Here is a 19,679-nt window from a genome sequence, read left to right on the forward strand (position 1 = left end):
CCATTCCTGAACCTTGTATCGTCTGTCACATTTCGTCTCTAAAAAGCATTACACTTGTTTCGTGTCATTGATGTGGGACACATCAAATCCCTACTGCGATGAGTTGATCCTTGTCGACATAAGCACATTTTCCAAGAAGTTGACTTAGAAACACCCTTTCAGTACATTGGGGATTGCATGCATCATGGAAAGTTTCTCACTTCTCGTGATAGGATGACATCACTAGCCTTCGACCGAAAGACTTTGTATGGTGTTCAAAATCAAAACATCTATTCACACCATGAAGAATGTACTATAGTACCTTCAGGATCATTATCATTATCGATGATTTCTCTAGCGGCTATTAACTACTTACATCATTGCCTAGTAATCAGATGGTGTCTTCCCATGTTTGACTTTAGTTCACATATTCAAATGGTTAGACTCGTACTTGAGCGAATGATTGAACGAGATAGAAGACATCGGATCTAGTTTCATCCATCCGGGCTGCGATTTCAGGAAAGTACCAGATCATTTGTACGGTGGCTTTACATAGATGGTCATCCTATCATGGGTCTATATTTGTAGACGACTATCTACGTACTTGTAATGAAAGTTTATACGTTGAGCATGGGTATGGCTTCCCTCAGAAATTCATGAAAAATCCAAAATATCATGATATTATTTATTGTAATTGATGCAGGTCACCATCTGCTTCAGAACCTCCTCATCACATCATAAAGCATATCACTTGACATTATCATTTTTTACTTCATGCTTTATGGGGCAACTGTTATAGGTCTATTTGGGCACATCACTCCCATCATTCAGATCAATACTATTAGGGCTCATCAAACCCTAATTCAGTTGCTACATGCCCTAGACAAGTCATCACTTTGGATGCCTCCACCCCTGAAAGTTTTCTGGCCTCAATCCCTCCAGAAATGCCTCCTTGAAGGACCAACGCAACCTTGGTTAGGGGTAAGTGTGCTTCAGTGTAGCTAGCCCCATGTCAGGGTGCATTTCAGAGCACTTAGGCCCACTTTCACCTGCGCTGGGCGAGATTGAACGAAATCCTCATAGGGTTCTAGGAATATTCTTATCTTCTCGAGCCTTCTATAAGATTCCCACACTTATCATCTCCTATGAGCTTGAAATTGGATAGGGAATGATTTAAGTAACCTCCTATCCTCTCATCCCTTCCTCCATGGAAACTAACTCTAAGTTTAAAAGGCCATTCAATACCTTCATATATGACCAAACCACCAACATTTCCTATAAATTGAGCACTCATCTAAGTGATTAGGGGTTGGACTTTGAGAATTTGTAAGGAGATACTGTTGGTGTGAAGTTTGATATTGTAAGAAATTATTGTTATGCTGCCGGAGTGTTGTGCTTTTGATGTGATGTTGGATGGAACTCAAGCTGGAGGACTGACATTAGATCAGACTTCATGGTTGTAACTCTTCCTTATACTTAATAAGCTGTTTACAACGTTTCCCATATTCTTGTCTTTATGTATAATGATTATATGTGTAAATCCATTCGATTCCATTTGCTTATAGTAGATAGATCTCTTGCTTTGATTGGTTTTTATCCTCTATTTATGATTGCAAGTACTTGTTGAGCGGATTAAGTTTGAGAAGGAGCGATCGGAACCATACAAAGGAGACAAAAGGAAAGCGAAAGATAACAAGTAGGTCCCTTGTCTTATTTATCTTCTATAGAAAAAGGATAAACACTTTAAATATGTTGTTCGAGGAATAACTACCCACCTAGGGAAATTGTATTTATCTGTAGATGCAAAATTCCACATAACACTCTTGTAGGTGAAGCAATTAGCTAGATGTCAAAGCTTCAAGAAACAGTTGCTTCGTCCCCTATTGAAGCAGAGTATTTATCTACTTCAGATGCCTGTAAAGAGGAAATTTGGTTGAAAGGTCTACTCGATGAGATTGGAAGGATGTGATAGTCATAGTGCTATTCATTTGGCTACAAATCCATCTTATCACAGCAAGACTAAGCACATTGGTGTAAGGTACCATTTTGTAAGACATGTGATCGATGGTGACAAATTAGCTCTCAAGAAGGTCCATACATAGGAGAATCGTATAGTCATGTTCACCAAGCCAATTTTAGTAGAGAAGTTGCGATGGTGTTTGGATTCTTTTGGCTTGCAGAAGATATGATGATTGAGCACGGGAAAGGGATTAGGAAAATTGTATTCAAGGTGGACATTGTTAGAAATGATAACAAATATCATTAAAAGTATTAGTGTAATTAGTAGAACCGAGTTACCATTCAATAAATTTTGTAACTATAGGAAGTTACGTACGAAATAGTCCATATTAAATTGGTGATTTGCTTAGAGGCTTTATGTAACATTGGAGAGTCATTATTTGACCTAAAACAACAAGGGTTCCAATCCCTTGCCCCATTTCTTGACACATTGTGAGGGTTTTACCACTTAATTTTCTTTGTATTTCTTGTTGTGTGCTCAATTTTTATACATTGTACATTTCTTGAAAACCAACAATCTGTCCCAAAACTAAGTACCCCTAACTCAACAAATTGAGTCATCCAATGTGATCACGTGTGATGTTAAATAGTCATCACGGGATGAAATAAAGTGACTGTAATAGAGTACATATATAGTTTCTTAATGAATTTCCAACAAATCCATGTCCACATTTATTTCGTCACTTCACACAATAAATAAGATGAACAATTCCATATCTTTATCAAGGCCACCACTAGTCTAACCCAACCCATCTAATGAAGCAATTTAGACTAACGCCACTACAATGGAACCCACCACTAATATTATCCAACTAATGAAGCAATTTGAACCCCATTTCATACACGTGGTCCAAGCGTCAAACTCAGCTTGGTGCTTCTCCATTAATCCCTCATTAGTCCAAAATCCCTTAGAAAATAGGTAACCACGTTTTTAAGATTAATCATTCACAACAAAGTTCGTTCACTTCGTAGATGAAGTTTTGACTAACATTGTGAAGAGTGGAGGTTGTCATATTTTTGTCTTCCATTGTATAGAATCTCCAATGAGGGATCTCCACATTACAGTGTTTTTGTAACGTTGTCTTCCATTATGAACAATTTTTCCAATTATCGATCTGCATATTATAGTGTTTGTAACGTTGTCTTCCATTATGAACAATTTTTCCAATCATCGATCTGCATATTATAGTGTTTGTAACATGGTCTTCCATTACAAATAAAGATGTCCAATTAAAGATAAAGCATTGCACATATTTAAATGACAGCAAGCACTTACCGAAGAAAAAAGGTATACCCTACTCGACATATTTAAATGACACCAGACACGTTATCAAATATGCATGGAGGCATATACCGAAAAAATATGGTCCTGCTTTACGTCATTCGCTTTAGCTATGTCGAAGATCTGCTGCCAGAAACATAAAATGCCTCGGGCCAGGGAAGCCCTCAATGGAAAATAAAGTGGTGATTTGGCTCTTCTAGTTTACTGCCACATATCCAAACAGAGATCCTATGCCTTTTCTACGGTCGAGACAAGTGTGGACCGCATGCTGTTGCAGACACACCAAGATTTTATTGACTGAACATTTCCTTGAGATTCTTATTCTTTTCACCTTTAAAGGGTGAGGGTATTTCTTATTGGATACGGATGTGATAGATCAGGATTAAATTTGTCCCATTTGTTAAGGTCCTTATTCTAAATCCCGCGCCAAATGAGAAGTCAGTGTCTAACCTCATTTATTAGCAGTATGTGCTAATGGTTAGACCATTTTTTTCTTAAATCAAATTTGTTTGAATTCGTTCATTTTTATGCAAATTTAATAGTAAAAGAGAGTCACAAAATGTAAGATACTATTAAAAAATTATATTATCAAATTCCAATGAAAAAAACACTATCCCATTTACCAATGCCGGGTTATTTTCACCTCGATCATTGGTCTAACTTTTTCACTTCAATCATTTGTCTGAGCTTTCAGATGCTTCTGTAATTTCAGAAAGTATCAAGTGTAATATAAATGACGTAGTCTTTAACACGACTTTTTGAAAGCATTTCCGGCGATTTTTTCCGGTGAAAATCCGGCAGTGATTTATTGGAATCCAAGTTTGATAGCTAATTTTTGCACAATGAAACCGTCCCAGGGGTTTTTCAGCGTGCTGAATCCGAATATGCAGTTAACTGCAACAAATCATGATTCCATCTCAATTTCTTCCGCCGGATTCCGTCACTGGAATCTCAAAAAGTCGCATTATAGACAACTCCAATATAAATTGGGCTAAGCGTGTATGTTCCATGTTTACTTTCTTATATATAGATTTGATAAATAAATTTCAGGACAACATTTTTCCTGATTTGTTAATGAGAATTTTTAACGTTATCACGGTGCTTGACAATTATTTACGTGAAAGAACGTAAATGGCAGTAAGGGAATGTAAGGAGTTAAAAAACAGATTGAATATTTAAGATGGATGTATCGTTCCTTTAGCCGTTTTAAGTTATCTTGAATCTGATGCTGAAATATGGAGGCCTCTTTTAGGGATTCTCGAATTTAATAATGCAATTTCCCTATATGCCTAAGGTACAATAATCTTGACATATCTGCCAGCTTCGTAGAAAGATATTTTTCAGTTCAGTGATTACGACGACGGTAGTAGAATGAGCGGAGTACATTGTTTTTTTTGTACAGTAGAGATTTATTGGAATCAAAGTTTAAATTGTCATTTTTTAAATTTCTTAAAAAGTTGAATTTATATATAAAAAAAAAAATCAACATTTGGAAAAAAATCATAACTAGATTTCTACACAAACTCCAAAAGACAAGGTTTTTTCTTTTATGTGCAGTATTTCATACACTAATACTGACATATTGTGGAAATTGAATGAAAATATTACGACCTTTAAGCACTGCACTCATGATTGAATCCATTTCTGTATCTAAAAGTAGAATATCATGTCGCGCATAAAATGTAGTATCATGTCACCCATTTCTGAGAAAAAGGCAAAATAGCCAAAGGACCGACCATCAGTTTGGATTTTAGCATAAATTTAAATGGACCAAGCATTAGTTTTGGATTTGAGAATATTTTTGGCTTAAATTTAAAAGATAGCTGAATGGCACAACCACCATAGGTATTGGGTGGGGCAATATGCTGTTCCAAAGATATTTAAAGATATATCTCAAATTGTTGAATTCAAATGCATCACAACTATAAATAGGAATATCGAGCGTACGCCATTACCAGATCAGACTGGGAAACATCGTTAATATATCAGGCGAGGAAGAGTAATTAGTTGGTCTTTGCATTAGCTGTAGTTATGAAACTCCAACATTTTAAGAATTGGATGGAGTTTTGGAAGGCATCGGTGCAGCCACAGAGAGGAGACCACGACCAAGAAGAGTGGCTCACTAATGGATCCGTGGATGTGAGAGGCAGGCCCGTTCTCAGAACCAAATCTGGTGGATGGAAGGCTGCCATTTTCATCATGGGTGAGTCTTTATCTTATTAATAAAAGTATCTTCTGTATTCTCATAATACACGTCGTTGAAGAGGGACTGTATGTCTAATTATAGCGTTTAAATGTAATTTTACAGTACTTGAGTTCAACGACGGCCTGACATCCTTCGCGCTTCAATCCAACTTGATTATCTATTTAACAACTGTCCTGCACGAAGGGGTTGCAGAATCTGTTAAAAATATCAACTACTGGACAGGCGTCACTGCTGCTGTCTATCTTACAGGGGGCTTTATAGCAGATGCATACTGCGGAGGGTACTGGATGGTTTTCATGTCCTCGATTATTTATCTCCTGGTGAGTCTAACCCACGCCTGGAATTTAACCTTAAGTGAAAAGAAATCACTCGTACGTTTAACTGTTTAAATTGCTCATTATAAATTTCGGTGAGTGGTTTAAACAGAGTTTAAGGTAGACCATCTGGGTAGTTGCAACTTCTATTTCTTGTCACCCTGTCCTGGTGGATTGGCTGGCATTTTTACAGAAAGAAAAAGGAACATGGAAAAGGATTGAAGTAATGGCATTTTTTTAGTTGGATATTATTGGCATACATTTTATAAACAAGTTTTTGGTATGTAGTTTATAAACAAATTTTTTGGTATTATAGATATAGACCAGTAAACTATTTTGTTTTCTTAAAAATAACTACTTTCAAACTTATTGATATGAAAAATTTATATGTAACAACACAGGAAATAAATCATCTCTCGAAAATATATATAAAACTCAAAGGAACAGACATGAAAAACAAATGAGTAAGAAATGAATGCCATCAAATTTGTATTTAACAAACAAGATAAATTTGAAATTACAAACGTGATCTAAAATATTCAAAATTTAATCTACCCTTATCCAGGCATGTTTCTAGGGTTTGGGTGTTTTCTTTAAATGAATCATGCAGTCTATTTGGTGCTGAATTTTATTGTATAAATGAATGTTTCAGGGATTAGTTTTGCTGACGCTATCAGTGTCACTGTCAGCTCTGAAGCCACCTGATCAATGTGATGATTCAGTATGCAGCAAAGCAACAAGTACACAAATTGGTGTCTTCTTCTTGGCATTGTACTTGGTATGCTTGGGGACCGGTGGCGTCAAACCCTCTGTGGAAGCATTTGGTGCAGACCAGTTCGATGAGGAAGATAAAACAGAAATGGCCAAGAAGAATTCCTTCTTTAATGTCTGGTTTTTCGTTCTCTCCAGTAGCATTCTCTTAGCAGTCACTGTCGTCCCTTACATCCAGGAGAACATAACCTGGGGATTTGGATTCGGGATTCTAACGGTAGCCATGGCTATAGGCACTGTTGTGTTTTTATATGGAACGCCATTCTACAGACACAGACCTCCAAGAGGCAGCCAGGTGTCTCGTATTGCCCAAGTTGTAATTGCCGCTATAAGAAAAATAAATAAGAGCATGCCTTCAGATGTGAACTTGCTTTACGAGGATATGGAGTCCATAAAATCAGGCCAGAGGCTTCTATCGCACACACAAAATTTTCAGTAAGTTTTTCAAATTTAATCATATGATTCGTTACATCTACTTGCTTTTGCCTGACAAGTCCAATCCTTCGGGGAAAAAAAATATTTGGTTTGAAAATCTAGATCTACACTAGATGAAGGAAAGTTTTCTGTGACAAACCATTAGTATTTTTTTAATACCTTCTTTTGGTTCACATTGGATTAGGTTTCTGGACAAAGCAGCGATAGTGGTACAAGACTCTTCGGAATGGAAAATTGATAAACAGGGAAACAGGAAGCCAAATCCATGGAAACTCTGTACAGTAACTCAAGTAGAAGAAACAAAGCTGATATTGAGGGTTGTACCCATCTGGATATGTTGCTTTATGTTTGGAATGGCACTAACACAGAGCTTGTCGTTGTTCATAAAGCAAGGCAGCACCATGGATAGAAGACTCGGTTCTCATTTCATAGTCCCGTCAGCTGCTCTTGTGGGCCTTGGCAACATTGCTGGACTTGTTTTCGTAACCTTATACGACCGTTGCATGGTACCCCTGGCAAGAAGAATAACTGGCAATGAACGAGGAATAACAGTTCTTCAAAGGATTGGAATTGGCATGTTCTTGTCTGTTATGTGCATGATAACTGCAGCTCTGACAGAGAAAAAGAGGGTCCATGTAGCCAAAACTCATGGCTTGCTTGACAGCCCGAGATCTGTAATCCCTCTCAGTGTTTTCTATTTAGCTCCACAGTTTGTTCTGATGGGAATAGCGGGTGTGTTTACTCTAGTAGGAATGCAGGAATATTTCTATGGTCAAGTCCCTGACAGCATGAGAAACTTGGGGATTGCTCTCTCTGAGAGTGTTTTGGGAGTCTCCAGTTTTCTCGGCAGTCTTGTGATCACTATAGTTCAGAGAGCAACTAAGGGGAGATGGTTTGTCAACAATTTAAACAGATCGAAATTGGATTATTTTTACTGGCTTTTAGCCATATTAGGCGCTATCAATCTATGTTTCTATGTTTATATCACACGCATACATACCTATAAGAAAGTGGTGAAACAAATTATATCTGATACAAGTAGCTCACCCTAAGCTTTTCGCAGGGGTCAAGGGGCGTGACGATAAGTATGTTACATCTCCGTGGTCGCAAGGTGGATGGAGCATAGAGAACCGAAAAAGGCGCCTGATTTTGGTAGCTTTGCACAAGTTTCTTATGACATTTAACCTAAACTGGCCCGATCTATGCTAGTAGATAGCTGGCAGTTAAGAACTATTAGTGACGTCCGAGTGTCAACCCATCTCAACGCAAGACAAAGCCTGCAAGTTCTGCGGGTCTTATCTGTAACTGCCTTTTGAACATTGTTCTGATCTGTAACTGCCTTCTGTGCATCGTTCCACAATGTTTTTCATTAGTGGTAGCAGTAATCCGGATTCATCTATCAGCCCTCCTTCCTAGGGAATTGAAGGGAGAGATACTAGCTTGTTCCTCCCATTTCTGCTTGTCCATAACGTTAGGTTGTTATTTTTCTAGACATATGACAAAATTGTGGAGTTCCATGTATTAATTTGGTTTATCCATCATATCTTTTAAGCGTTTTTCACATGGGATGGAGCATTTTCACTTCCATTTACTATATTGGTATGTCGGTTGATTTCCCTTTCCACCGAGAGTTTGCCTAAAAGGGCACAAATAGAATGTGTTTTTATAATGTAGACTACTCTTTAAATAATTGAAAATGACTATCCTTCATTTTCACCAGGACTTAAACTTTATGCACATGGTCAACATTTCAAATATTTAGATTTTTTAAATATTTTGATCTTTTTATTTTGAAAGTTTTATGAAAAGCCTTTCTTCTGTAATTTAAAATAAACCTGGGTTTAACTTAAAATGGTTAGTTTTAGTTTTCTCATCTCCTCTCTTGAGAGTTAAGATCTCTCCATGTCACTATCTTTCTCCATTCATCTTTGTGTTTCCCTTGCTGTGTTTCATCTTTGTGTCTTTCTAGTTGTGTATGAGACCAAATAAATAAATAAATAAAATAAAAGAATAATGTAATATTATGATTTCTTGAAGCTTCTCTAAAAAGTTTAGTGGACATGTAGTTTTCCTAGCACATGGTACTGTGCCAATAATATTTCTCTAGATTAGATGAGAGATTATTTATATGTAATATTGGTTACACATTGTGTGTGAGGTGAGAGGGCAGGAAGATCTGAGTTGAGCAAATGGTTGTAAGTTTTATTTAATGGAAAAGTTAAAAATATTTCTCATGGTTTTCCACATAGGGTTTCGGTTTGTGTAGAATTTCTAAATTATTCTTGTTGGTTGCTTTAAAACTGGTATGATAGTAGTGTTCTTGTTGTATATTTGGTTTGTTTAGAATTTATTTATTGCGGGTAAATCAAAGAAACCCTCATTTATGACCCATGAAGATTGGGAGAAGCTAGATTGAAAAACAATTTCCACTATTAGGCAATATTTGGCAAATACTTTATATTTCCATGTTTCTCAATAAGAAAAAAACCAAATCTTTATGCAAAAAAGTTCATGATTTATATGAACGAGATACATGAGTCAAATTTTTTTTTTTTAATGAAGAGATTGTATAAACTCAAATGAAGGAAGGGATTTGCATATAATATTAAATCAGCTCACTTCACTGAAAAATGTATTTGATGATGAGGTTGTATTTGATGATGACATCCAATCCTTGTTATTCTTCAGCTCAATGCTAGATAGTTGGAAAAATTTGATTGTCACAATAAGTAATGGGTAATGTGGCAACAAAAAGGTAAATTGGGGTTTGAAGATGTTTCTAATAGTTTATTAAATGAATAAATGGACACGAAATCTATGAAGGAGGAAATGCCAAATATGGAGGCATTAACACTTTGGTGACTACAAAAGACAACCATATAGAAGGAAATGAAGGTGCTCCATCTGTAGAGGCAGATCAAAGTCTAAGAAGGGAAGAATAACCTACTACGAGTTTGGAAAACTTGGCCATATCAAAAAAATTGCAAGATATTAAGAGCAGAGAAAAATGAACAAAAGACAATGAGAAACAACAATAATTAAGAAACTACTATTGTGGCATCAGATGGTGAGGTATTAATTACTTTTTTTTATGAAGATGTATGTCTTTATATTCCTTGTCATGGTAATGATTGGATTTTAGATTATGGAGCCTGAGAAAGTTTTATTTCTTATAAATATGGAAATATGGGAAATGTTAGTTTGGGTAATAAAAGTATTTGTAATATTGAAGGGGTAGGGGATGTATTAATAAAGACAGGAAATGGTTGTATTTTATTGCTTAAACATGTCACGTATGTACCAGACCTTGGAATGAATTTGATTTTGGCAGGGAAGTTAGACGATGAAGGCTACCTTACAGTGTTTGGAAAAGGAGGTGGGAAAATTGTGAAGGGCTCACGAGTTGTTGTAAATGGGTAGAAAATTGGTACTCTCTATACGTTAAAGTAAAAACTATGAAATTCTAATATTGTTGTTGTTATGGAGGTGTTTTACAACAAATTTATGGCACAAAATGCTTGGGCACATGACTGAAAGAGAATTGAAAATCCTAGATGAGGAAAAAAATCCTGGTATAAAGGGTACATAATTTAAATTTTGTGTACATTCTGTTATGGGTAGACAAAAGGGAGTGTCATCTATGAGAGATCATCATAAAAGAGATACAAAAATATGATATCTATTACATTATGATTTCTTTGGTCCAAGCAATATAAAATCATTAGGAGGAGATGCTTATTTTGTTACTTTTATTGATGATGCTTCAAAAAAGGTGTGGGCTTTCCCTATTAAAAGCAAGGATCAAGTTTTAGAAAATGTTCAAAAATTTCATATGGTTGTTGATAGAGAAACTAATAAATTATTGAGATGTATTAGAACAAATAATGGTGAGGAATATTTCTCTAATGCATTTGAAGAATATTGTAGCACACATAGCATAAAGCATGTAAACACACTTCCTCGAACTCCATAACAAAATGGAACAACCGAGAGAATGGATCAGACAATAATGGAGAAGGTGAGAAACATGCTTTCAAATTTCAGTTTTCCTAAATACTTTTAGGCACACGCTATCTCAACAACTTGCCACTTAATAAATCTGTCTCCCACAATTTCATTAGATGGTGGAATTCCTAAAAAGTTATAGATTGGTAAACATTTATGTTATGCTCATTTGAAAACATTTGGTTGTGAAACATATGTGCATATTCCTAACAAATCCAATTCGGATGAAAAGTCATTAAAATGCTTTCTTTAGGATATGCCGACAATGAGCTAGGTTACCAGTTACGAGATCCTTTGAAAAAGAGAGTTATTAGAAGCAAGGTTGCTATTTTTAATGAAGAGAAAATGTCTAAAACTAATGACAAAGATGTGGAGGAGAGAGTAATTGTTAAAATTACAGAATAATAGGGAAATCAACAACCATTACAAGAAGACATGTCAAAAGATAATGAGAAGCCATTGGAACAAAATGAAAGTGAGGAACAACAAGGAGAACAACATGAAGAACAACATAATCAATAGCCATTGGAAGAAATTCCACCCCAAAACTCATAAATTCACAAATTTACTAGGCCTCATAAGCCTTCACAAAGGTATTCTCCCCATTATTTCACTGACTGCTGAAAGTGAACCTGCTTATTTTTAGGAAGCATGTGAAGGACAAGATAACATCAAATGGAAAAAATCTATGTAGGAAGAGCTAAAACTCCTACATGCTAATAAGATATGGGATTTAGTTGAAAGTCGAAAAGGTATAAATATTTTAAGGAAGAGGTGGGTTTATCGAATAAAGCCTGAAGGAAAGGAAAATCAACAAAGATTTAAAGAAACACTAGTGGTTAATTCTTTTTGGGTAGAACAAGATATTGATTTCACCAATTTGTCAAAAACGGATCAATACGACCACTACTTGGTCTTGTAGCTACTATAGATTTAAAATTGGAGCAATTAGATTTCAGGATGGCATCCCTACATGGATATTTAAAAGAAGATATATATATATGGAGCAACGAGAAATATTTTTTTGCAAAAGGTAAAGAAAACTAGGCCTGCAGGTTGAAGAAGAGTCTATATGCGCTGAAACAAGCCCCTCATCAATGGTATAAGAAATTTGACTCTTTAGTGATTGATCAAAATTTTAAAATGCTAAATTCAAATCATTGTGTATGCATTAAAAAAATGAAAGGGCAATTTCATTATCTTGTTATTATATGTTGGTGACATGTCGATTGTTGGGAAAGATAAGATCATGGTTAACCTGTTTTCAATGAAGAATTTAGGACCGACAAGGAATATTTTGGGATTGAAAATTATAGGTGGTAGAAAAAGGAATAATTTATGGTTGTAACAAAAAGAATAGCTTGGAAAAGTATTGGAAAAATTCAATATGGCTGATGCAAAATCTGTAGGGACACCACAATTTTCTTCTCATTTCAAATTAACATCTAAACAATTCCCCACTACTACTAAAGAAAAAGAAGAAATGTCCAAGATTCCATATGCTTCTGTAGTGGGAAGTCTTATGTATGCTATGGTATGCACTCGCCCTGACATTGCACATTCAGTGGGAGTAGTAAGTAGGTTTCTTGCAAACCCAGACAAGGAACATTGGAATGTTGTTAAGTGGATTTTAAGATATATTAAAGGATCAATTGACTATTGTTTGTGCTTTCAAGGTACTAATACCTTGTTGGAAGGATTTACAGATGTTGATTTCGCAAGTGACATGGATTCTAGAAGATCTACAACATGTTACATCTATAATTTTGTAGGGGATGTAGTATCATGGGTATCTAGACTGCAAAAGGTGGTGGCTCTTTCTACCACAAAAGCTAAGTATATGGAAGCAACTGATGCATGCAAGGAAATGATTTGGATGAATAGGTTCCTATAGGGACTATACCTACAACAAGAAAAATATGTATTGAATTGCGACAATCAAAGTGCACTCCATATTGCTAAAAGCCCATCTTTTCACCAAAAAAAATGCATATTGATGTTAGATGATGGGTTACTATAGTTGGAGAAAATAAATACAAAGGAAAACATAGTTGATAAGTTAACAAAAAAAATTCCAAGGGTTAGACGAGACATTTGTAGAGCCTTGGCTTTGTTGTTGTAAAAATTATAAAGGAGTCTTCGAAGAGATTTGTAAATAAGAGATAGAAATTTATTTGGTCTCAAGTAGGAGATTCTTATGTGTGAGGCAAATAATAATAATAATAATAATAATGTTTTATTATGACTTCTTGAAGCTTCTCAAAAAAGTTTAGAGTCGTGATTTTGGGTTCATTGTTTTGCACCTATGGTTTTCATAGCACATGGTATTGTGCCAACAACATTTCTCTAGATTATTCGATGAGAGATTATTTATATGTAATATAGGTTAGACATTATGTGTGGGGGTGAGAAGGTAAGAAGATTGGAGGTTAGCAAACCGTTGTAAGATTTATTTAATGGGAAAGTTATAGATATTTCCCCATGGTTTTTCCAATAGGGTCTTCCATGTAAATCTATTGTTTAGTTGGTTTTGTGAATTTTGTTTACATTATTTTTTCAGATATGATTTAAATTTACATGTTCATATAGATCCATTACATTATTCATAGATGTAATATTTATGTTACAATCTACCACAATTTAGACAATCTAGTATTTATATTGGTAAATAATTTGTAGGTTGTTTTAACATCCCTCTCTCTCTCTCTTTCCCTTCTCTCCCTCTCTCTCTCCACTCTCCTTTCCTCTCCCTTCCCTTCTCCTCTCCTCTATCCCTTACTCTCTCTCCATCTCTCCCTTGTCATTTCATCTCTCTCGCTCTCTCTCGAGATATATCTTTGTGTAATTTTTCTTCCCTCCCTCGTTCCCCCCTTCAAATCATCGCTTTATCCCTCCCTCTCTAAGTCTCCCCTCTTCTCTCTCTTCCTTCATATCTCCCCTTATCTCCTCCTGTAACTCTTTATATCTCTTTCTGCAGTCCAACTCTATCCCTATCTCCCTTCCTCTCTCCTTCTCTTCCCCCCTATCTACCTCCTCCACCATTTTGTTTCTCTCTCTCTCTTTCATGCATTCAATCCCTCTATCTCTCATCTCCCTTTTTCTCTCTTCCCTCCTCTCCTCCCTCCCAACTCTCTCTCCATTTCTCCCTTTTCACTTCCTCTCCCCCCCACCTCTATCTCTCTATGTCTTTGTTCTTCCCTTACTCTCTCTCTTCCTCCCTTTCTCCTCCTCTTTCTCCCCTCATCTCTCTCTCTCTCTCCCACATCACCCTCCCTCTCTCTCTCCCCCCTATCACATTCTCTCACTCTCTTTCTCTCTCTCTTTTCACTCTCTAGCTTTGTCACTATCTCACTCCAACTCTCCTTCTTTCCCCTGTCTCTTCCTCCCTTCCATATTTGTTCCTCCCCCTCTCTCTCTCTCTTCCCATTCTCCCCCCTCTCCCTCCTCTCCTTTTCTCTCCCTCTTCCCTCCTCTCCTCTTTCCCTCTGTCTCTCTCAATATCACGTTTGTCACTCCCTCTCTTTATTCACCTCTATCTCTCCATGTCTTTGTTTTTCTCTCCCAACCTCCAACTCCATCCCTCACTCCCTCCTTCTATCTCTCCCTTCTTCTCTCTCTTCCTTCCTATATATTCCTCTCTCTCCCACCTCCCCTACCTCTCTCTCTCTGCCCCCCATCTCTCTCTTTCTTTGTGTCTCTGCCTCTAGCTCTATCATTTTCTCCCTCCCACCCCCTTCTCTCCCCACCTTCCATATTTGTGTCCCTCCCTCTGTCTCTCTTATCATTCTCTCTCATATCCTTCACACCTCTATATATAAAAGTATTCTAATTTTTAATTTTATTAAAACCTTGATTTAACCTTTATAGAATCTCTACATAATATCTACTAAATATTTTATGTTCATTTCTATGTTTATTAAAATCTAGATTTAATATCTATAGAATATCTACTAAGTATTTTTAGTAGTAGTCAGGATAGAGGATTTAATTATATCTAAAAAGTAATAATTACCTTTTTTTTCCTTTTAGATTTAATTTAAAAAGAAAAACTATAAAATTAAATTATTTCTTTTGTGAAGTGAGCTGTGGTTTTTTTGGGATCTGTTATTGATGATGTGGCCAATGGTATTGTAAAAAATCTTGTTTACAACCTAATAATATGCATGGGAAATTGGGGGTGAATATCTATGGTTAAATAAATTGTTGTATGGTAAGTTTGTTGTAAACATTATTTTAATTTATATGGATATTATGTTTTACATTTTTCATTACATTTTACAGTTATATAACTTTTAATTTGAATATCAAGTGTGTGCGTGCACACACACACACACATATATATATTCTTCCATCATTTAAAAATACTTTCTTACTTACATTAAACCTAAGCATCTCCCCTATAATGGGCTATACAACACCTTTTGGTGCAATTATTAGATGTGTTGTATAGCCTAAGGAGGTAATTTCATAGTGGTGAAGGCCATACCATAGTGGTGTAAATGTTTATAAACATTTACATGTGACCTCAATTAAAAAATAATAAAAGGTTAAAAGTAATATAGAGCTCAGTATGCGGAGGGGAGATGTTGTAGCGTGTGCAGGGAGATGTTGTAGTGATTGTAACTGAGTGCAAACATTTAAATGTTGGCCCAATTAATAATAATAAATTAAAAGTAATAAAAATAACAAAATTCAATTTTTATTGTAATGCTTTTTTTATTAATAAAATTACAAACAATTTTTTAGATAAAAGAAAATCATAATAAACATAACATTAAAATTATAATATAATAAGATATTTCCACTAGAATAAACACATGAGAATCAGAAAACCGTTTAGTTAATATAACACCATTAATTACAGTATTTGAAAGAAATATATTTACAAGTAATGCTTGCTAAAATACAACTACCAACAATATGTCTAATGCATTAATATGTACATGTGCACACATACACCCATTCTCATAATTATTAATGGTGGTCTATTCTAACTACACTTCATCGTTACATTATATTCATGAACTACTTAATGGACCCTTTACATAATAGAAAGTTTGTTGTATCTATAGATGTGATCTTTATTGAATCTTCCAAGGTTGAAAATGTTGTTGAGTGGTATCTTGATCACTTGGATAGATTCGAACATCGAAAGTCGTTTCAAGAATTTGATAATTAGATTCCACATCTTGAATGGGGGATTCATATACTAGATCAATCTATGGAATCTTCATCTGAAGCACTCTCTCCCCCACATGAAGCTCCAACCACTAATGACAATTTGAGTGATGTCATTGAAAAAATTGGGAGACTCAATATTGATTAAGTCCCAACATATTCAACTTAGTAGCTTGGGTCATCTCAGAAAGGTCCTCCAAAATGGCTAACAAAGACACTTGAAAGTGTTCATCTTGATCAGGTTGGAAAGACAGGAATAAGAAATTCAACTAGGAAAAATGGAGGTGATGTAGACAACTCTGATTCACTTGTTTATATTGATGTTTCTTATGATTGGGAATTGAATTTTTCTACATATTTTGAACATGCTTGCTTCAAATAAGCCTCTTCTCATGATGAATGTAAAGAAGCGATGCAAAAAGAGTATGATGCCTTGATAAAGAATATCATTTGGAAGCTCATTGATCCTCCATTGGGAACCAAACCAATTGGCTACAAGTGGGTCTACAAGAACAAGTATAAATTTTATGGTTCACATGACAAGCTCAAAGTGTTATCACAAAAAATTGACCATCTAGCCATAATTTACTAGATGGGTCGAAGTACACAATGTAAGGCCAATTTTACCATAGTAAAATTGCTTTCACTATGAGAAATTAGTCAATAAAACACATTTTTTAAGTCATTTATAATTAAACCCATGAAGAATAATTAAATAAATCACTATTTATTCAATTATCTTCTAGCAATAATTAATTAAAACATTGTTTAATTAATATTTCTTATCACATTTGACCCAATTATGAGAAATAAATAGGAAAATAATTAATTATCTTATTTTTCTCTAGGAGTAATTACTTATTCTTCCTTGTCAAGTTTGACCAAATCCCTTAGGAATAGTGAAATAAATCATTATTTGTTTATTATTCCTTAACCATATTTCCTGAGATGATAAATAAATCATTTACTTATTTATTATTTATAAATAAAATTTTAAATAGTTTTTCCCTCTAACCAAATATAATCAAATATTCCAAATGGTTATTTCTAGAACGAAGTTAATAATATTTTATCATTGTTCATTATTCAAGGATAACCTAATATTTTGTTATAAATAGAAGAGCTTTCCAATCATTATTCACTTTTGATTATTTTCATTGTTGCACTCACTACTGTAACTGATTATTATCACTGTCACACACCATTTTTCTTTTCCATTTGAGTTCCCATTGAGCTCAAACATTTTATTTGTTGGGTTTACACATTATAGAGGAGAGAGACTCTACAAAGGCTGAAGATATTTGAGGGTAGCCAAGAACCCATCCCATAGAGGGGCACTGGTAACATTTAATTGTTCCCTTCACACGTGTTATTTAAAAAATATATTCTTTGTATTTCTGGTTTCCATTGCATTATTGGAGTTCGCCACATTTATTACTATTTCATTTTGTTGTTTAACTATGATTGTGGCATAGATCACGACTTTGGTAGGTTTTGTTTTTATCATTTTCTACAGATCTACAATTTTTAGAAGCCATTTATATTCTTGAGACTATTTGTCATCCATAGTGTAAGTGTTTCCTTTTCGTACACCTTCGAGGAGAAAACACTATAACAAAATTGGCGAATCCACTGGGTTTTTACTTCTGATCCAAAAACCTGGGTGACCTTCAGTTTTTAGCTTAGGGTTTCTTGTTTTTCAGTCTCTTAATGTTGTTTACTAGCTTTCTATCCCTAGATATGTCAAATTCATAACTTTCGTAAGTTTTTTGGTCTTTTCCGTAGGTCACAGGAAGGAGCCACGACAGAGATGAAAAATTTCTCTGAAACTTACTGATTGGGAATAAACAAGCATAAATCACACTTTTATGAACCAAAAGTGTGATCTAGAGGTTGAGAGCACACTTCTCGAAAAACAATTGTGATCTCCCAGAAATTAGGTCATTACCTACGATTTTTAGGGTTTCTAGGATTGTTTCAGATCTGTTTCTAGGTTTTGTCGAGAGTTGTCTACTAGGTTGGTTGACCACTAGCCTATCTTGCTTCGGCCTTAATCTAGTTAGTTTTGCTCGTTGAAGTGGAATTTAGCCCCTTAGGGCTTCTAGTATGATTCCACCTTTATAGGATGAGTTTAGCTGAGGAAGAAGTCTGAGTTTCTGCAGTTCTTTTAGCCATATTTTCCATTTTTGTACCCTTTTTTTTTTTTTCAGATATTCAAATATAGGTTATTTCCATCAATATTTTCATCTTAAACCTTTTTTGGTCATTTTCCTTAGGGTCCCATCGCTTTCCTTAGGTTTTACACGCATCTCCCTATCTTTTTGCAATGATTTTCCTCTGTGGTTTTTTGTTGTTGCTGGACCACTCTCTAGAGGCATAGTTTCATTTGATCCCAGACAAATGGAGGTTTAGATATCTTGGCCTTTTTCATGTGCTTTTAGTTCATTTCACCACCAACTAACATAGTGTTTACAACCTCAGATTGGGTGGGGTTTAGTTAATTGATTTGTTTTTCATTTTATGTTTTCATTTTCTGTTTATTTTCGACAATCTTTTCTCTTTTTCCAAACATGATCTAGGCTTAATTAATAAAAAAACTTACACACACAAGCACACCTTAAGCGAAGGGTGCTCGGTTTACACTACCAAGCCAAGACTTAACATAATCAATTTATCTCCCCACATAGAGACAAAAAACATATTGTTGATCTCCCTTGACCATTTTTGTGCCACTTGTGTCTTACCACCATTGCACCAACAATGCATTCATCGCAAAGACTCTTATTCTTTCATCCCCAGTTTCCTCTTCAACATATTACTCCTCCCCGTAATGTTCGAGTTCATAGTCCCTTGATTCCTCATACCGACTCTTCTCCTGGTTCATATGATTCCGCATCTGATTCCAAGCCTCCTTCACCACATACCATCACCATGTCTAGACCCATTGCTAGTGTAGGAACCTAATGTGGCATTGGCTCCTATTCTATCCCGGTAGTCACATCTAGTAGAACTGTCTCAGGAACCATTTCGACAGCTCCCATTGTACCGTTTATGGCTGGGTTAAGCCTCCTGTATTTTAGCCAGTTGATAAATGACCCTATATACCATGATGTTGGTTAGCCAGATATGCCGACTAAGCTTCCCTCCAACATCCCCAAGTTTGAGGGTAATTCTGGAGAGCACCCCACCAATAACATCTGCTTCGTCCATATGTGGTGTTCATCGAATTCAATAACTGATGACTCCATTCATCTTCAGTTGTTCCAATGCACGGTCACTGGAGATGTTGGAAAATGGTATGCAGATCAGCCCGTGACCTCTCATTCTATTTTTGTCACTCTTTCTAAAGTGTTTCTTTCATATTTTTAGTTACCTATTCGATACAACACTAGTACATATCTCTTGACTGCATTTTGTTAGTCCTCTGCCACTCATCTTTCTGGTCATGTTCAAGAATGGCATAGAAGGAAGATCACATGTTGTGCCCGTC

General features: G+C 35.5%; 1 protein-coding gene across 1 annotated transcript; it reads left to right on the forward strand.

Moving 5' to 3' along the window:
• Nucleotides 1-5,278: 5,278 nt before the first annotated feature.
• LOC149247524 (protein NRT1/ PTR FAMILY 5.6-like) lies at nt 5,279-8,611 on the forward strand. The gene is made up of 4 exons (XM_089455892.1): nt 5,279-5,483; nt 5,589-5,806; nt 6,453-7,006; nt 7,191-8,611. Exons 1-4 carry the CDS (start codon nt 5,312-5,314, stop codon nt 8,056-8,058), a joined length of 1,812 nt encoding a protein of 603 aa, XP_089312018.1. The 5' UTR covers nt 5,279-5,311; the 3' UTR covers nt 8,059-8,611.
• The last annotated feature ends 11,068 nt before the right edge of the window (nt 8,612-19,679 follow it).

This window comes from Pinus tabuliformis, chromosome 7 (assembly GCF_031772625.1).
Source record: "Pinus tabuliformis cultivar Carrire ecotype Pingquan chromosome 7, CPIR1, whole genome shotgun sequence".
NCBI classification, from domain to species: Eukaryota; Viridiplantae; Streptophyta; class Pinopsida; order Pinales; family Pinaceae; genus Pinus; species Pinus tabuliformis.

Coding starts and splice junctions, on each gene's coding strand:
- LOC149247524 (XM_089455892.1), top strand. CDS start 5,312: ATGAAACTCCAACATTTTAAGAATTGGATGGAGTTTTGGAAGGCATCG. Junction 5,484..5,588: donor GGCTGCCATTTTCATCATGG/GTGAGTCTTTAT, acceptor GTAATTTTACAG/TACTTGAGTTCAACGACGGC. Junction 7,007..7,190: donor TCGCACACACAAAATTTTCA/GTAAGTTTTTCA, acceptor ACATTGGATTAG/GTTTCTGGACAAAGCAGCGA.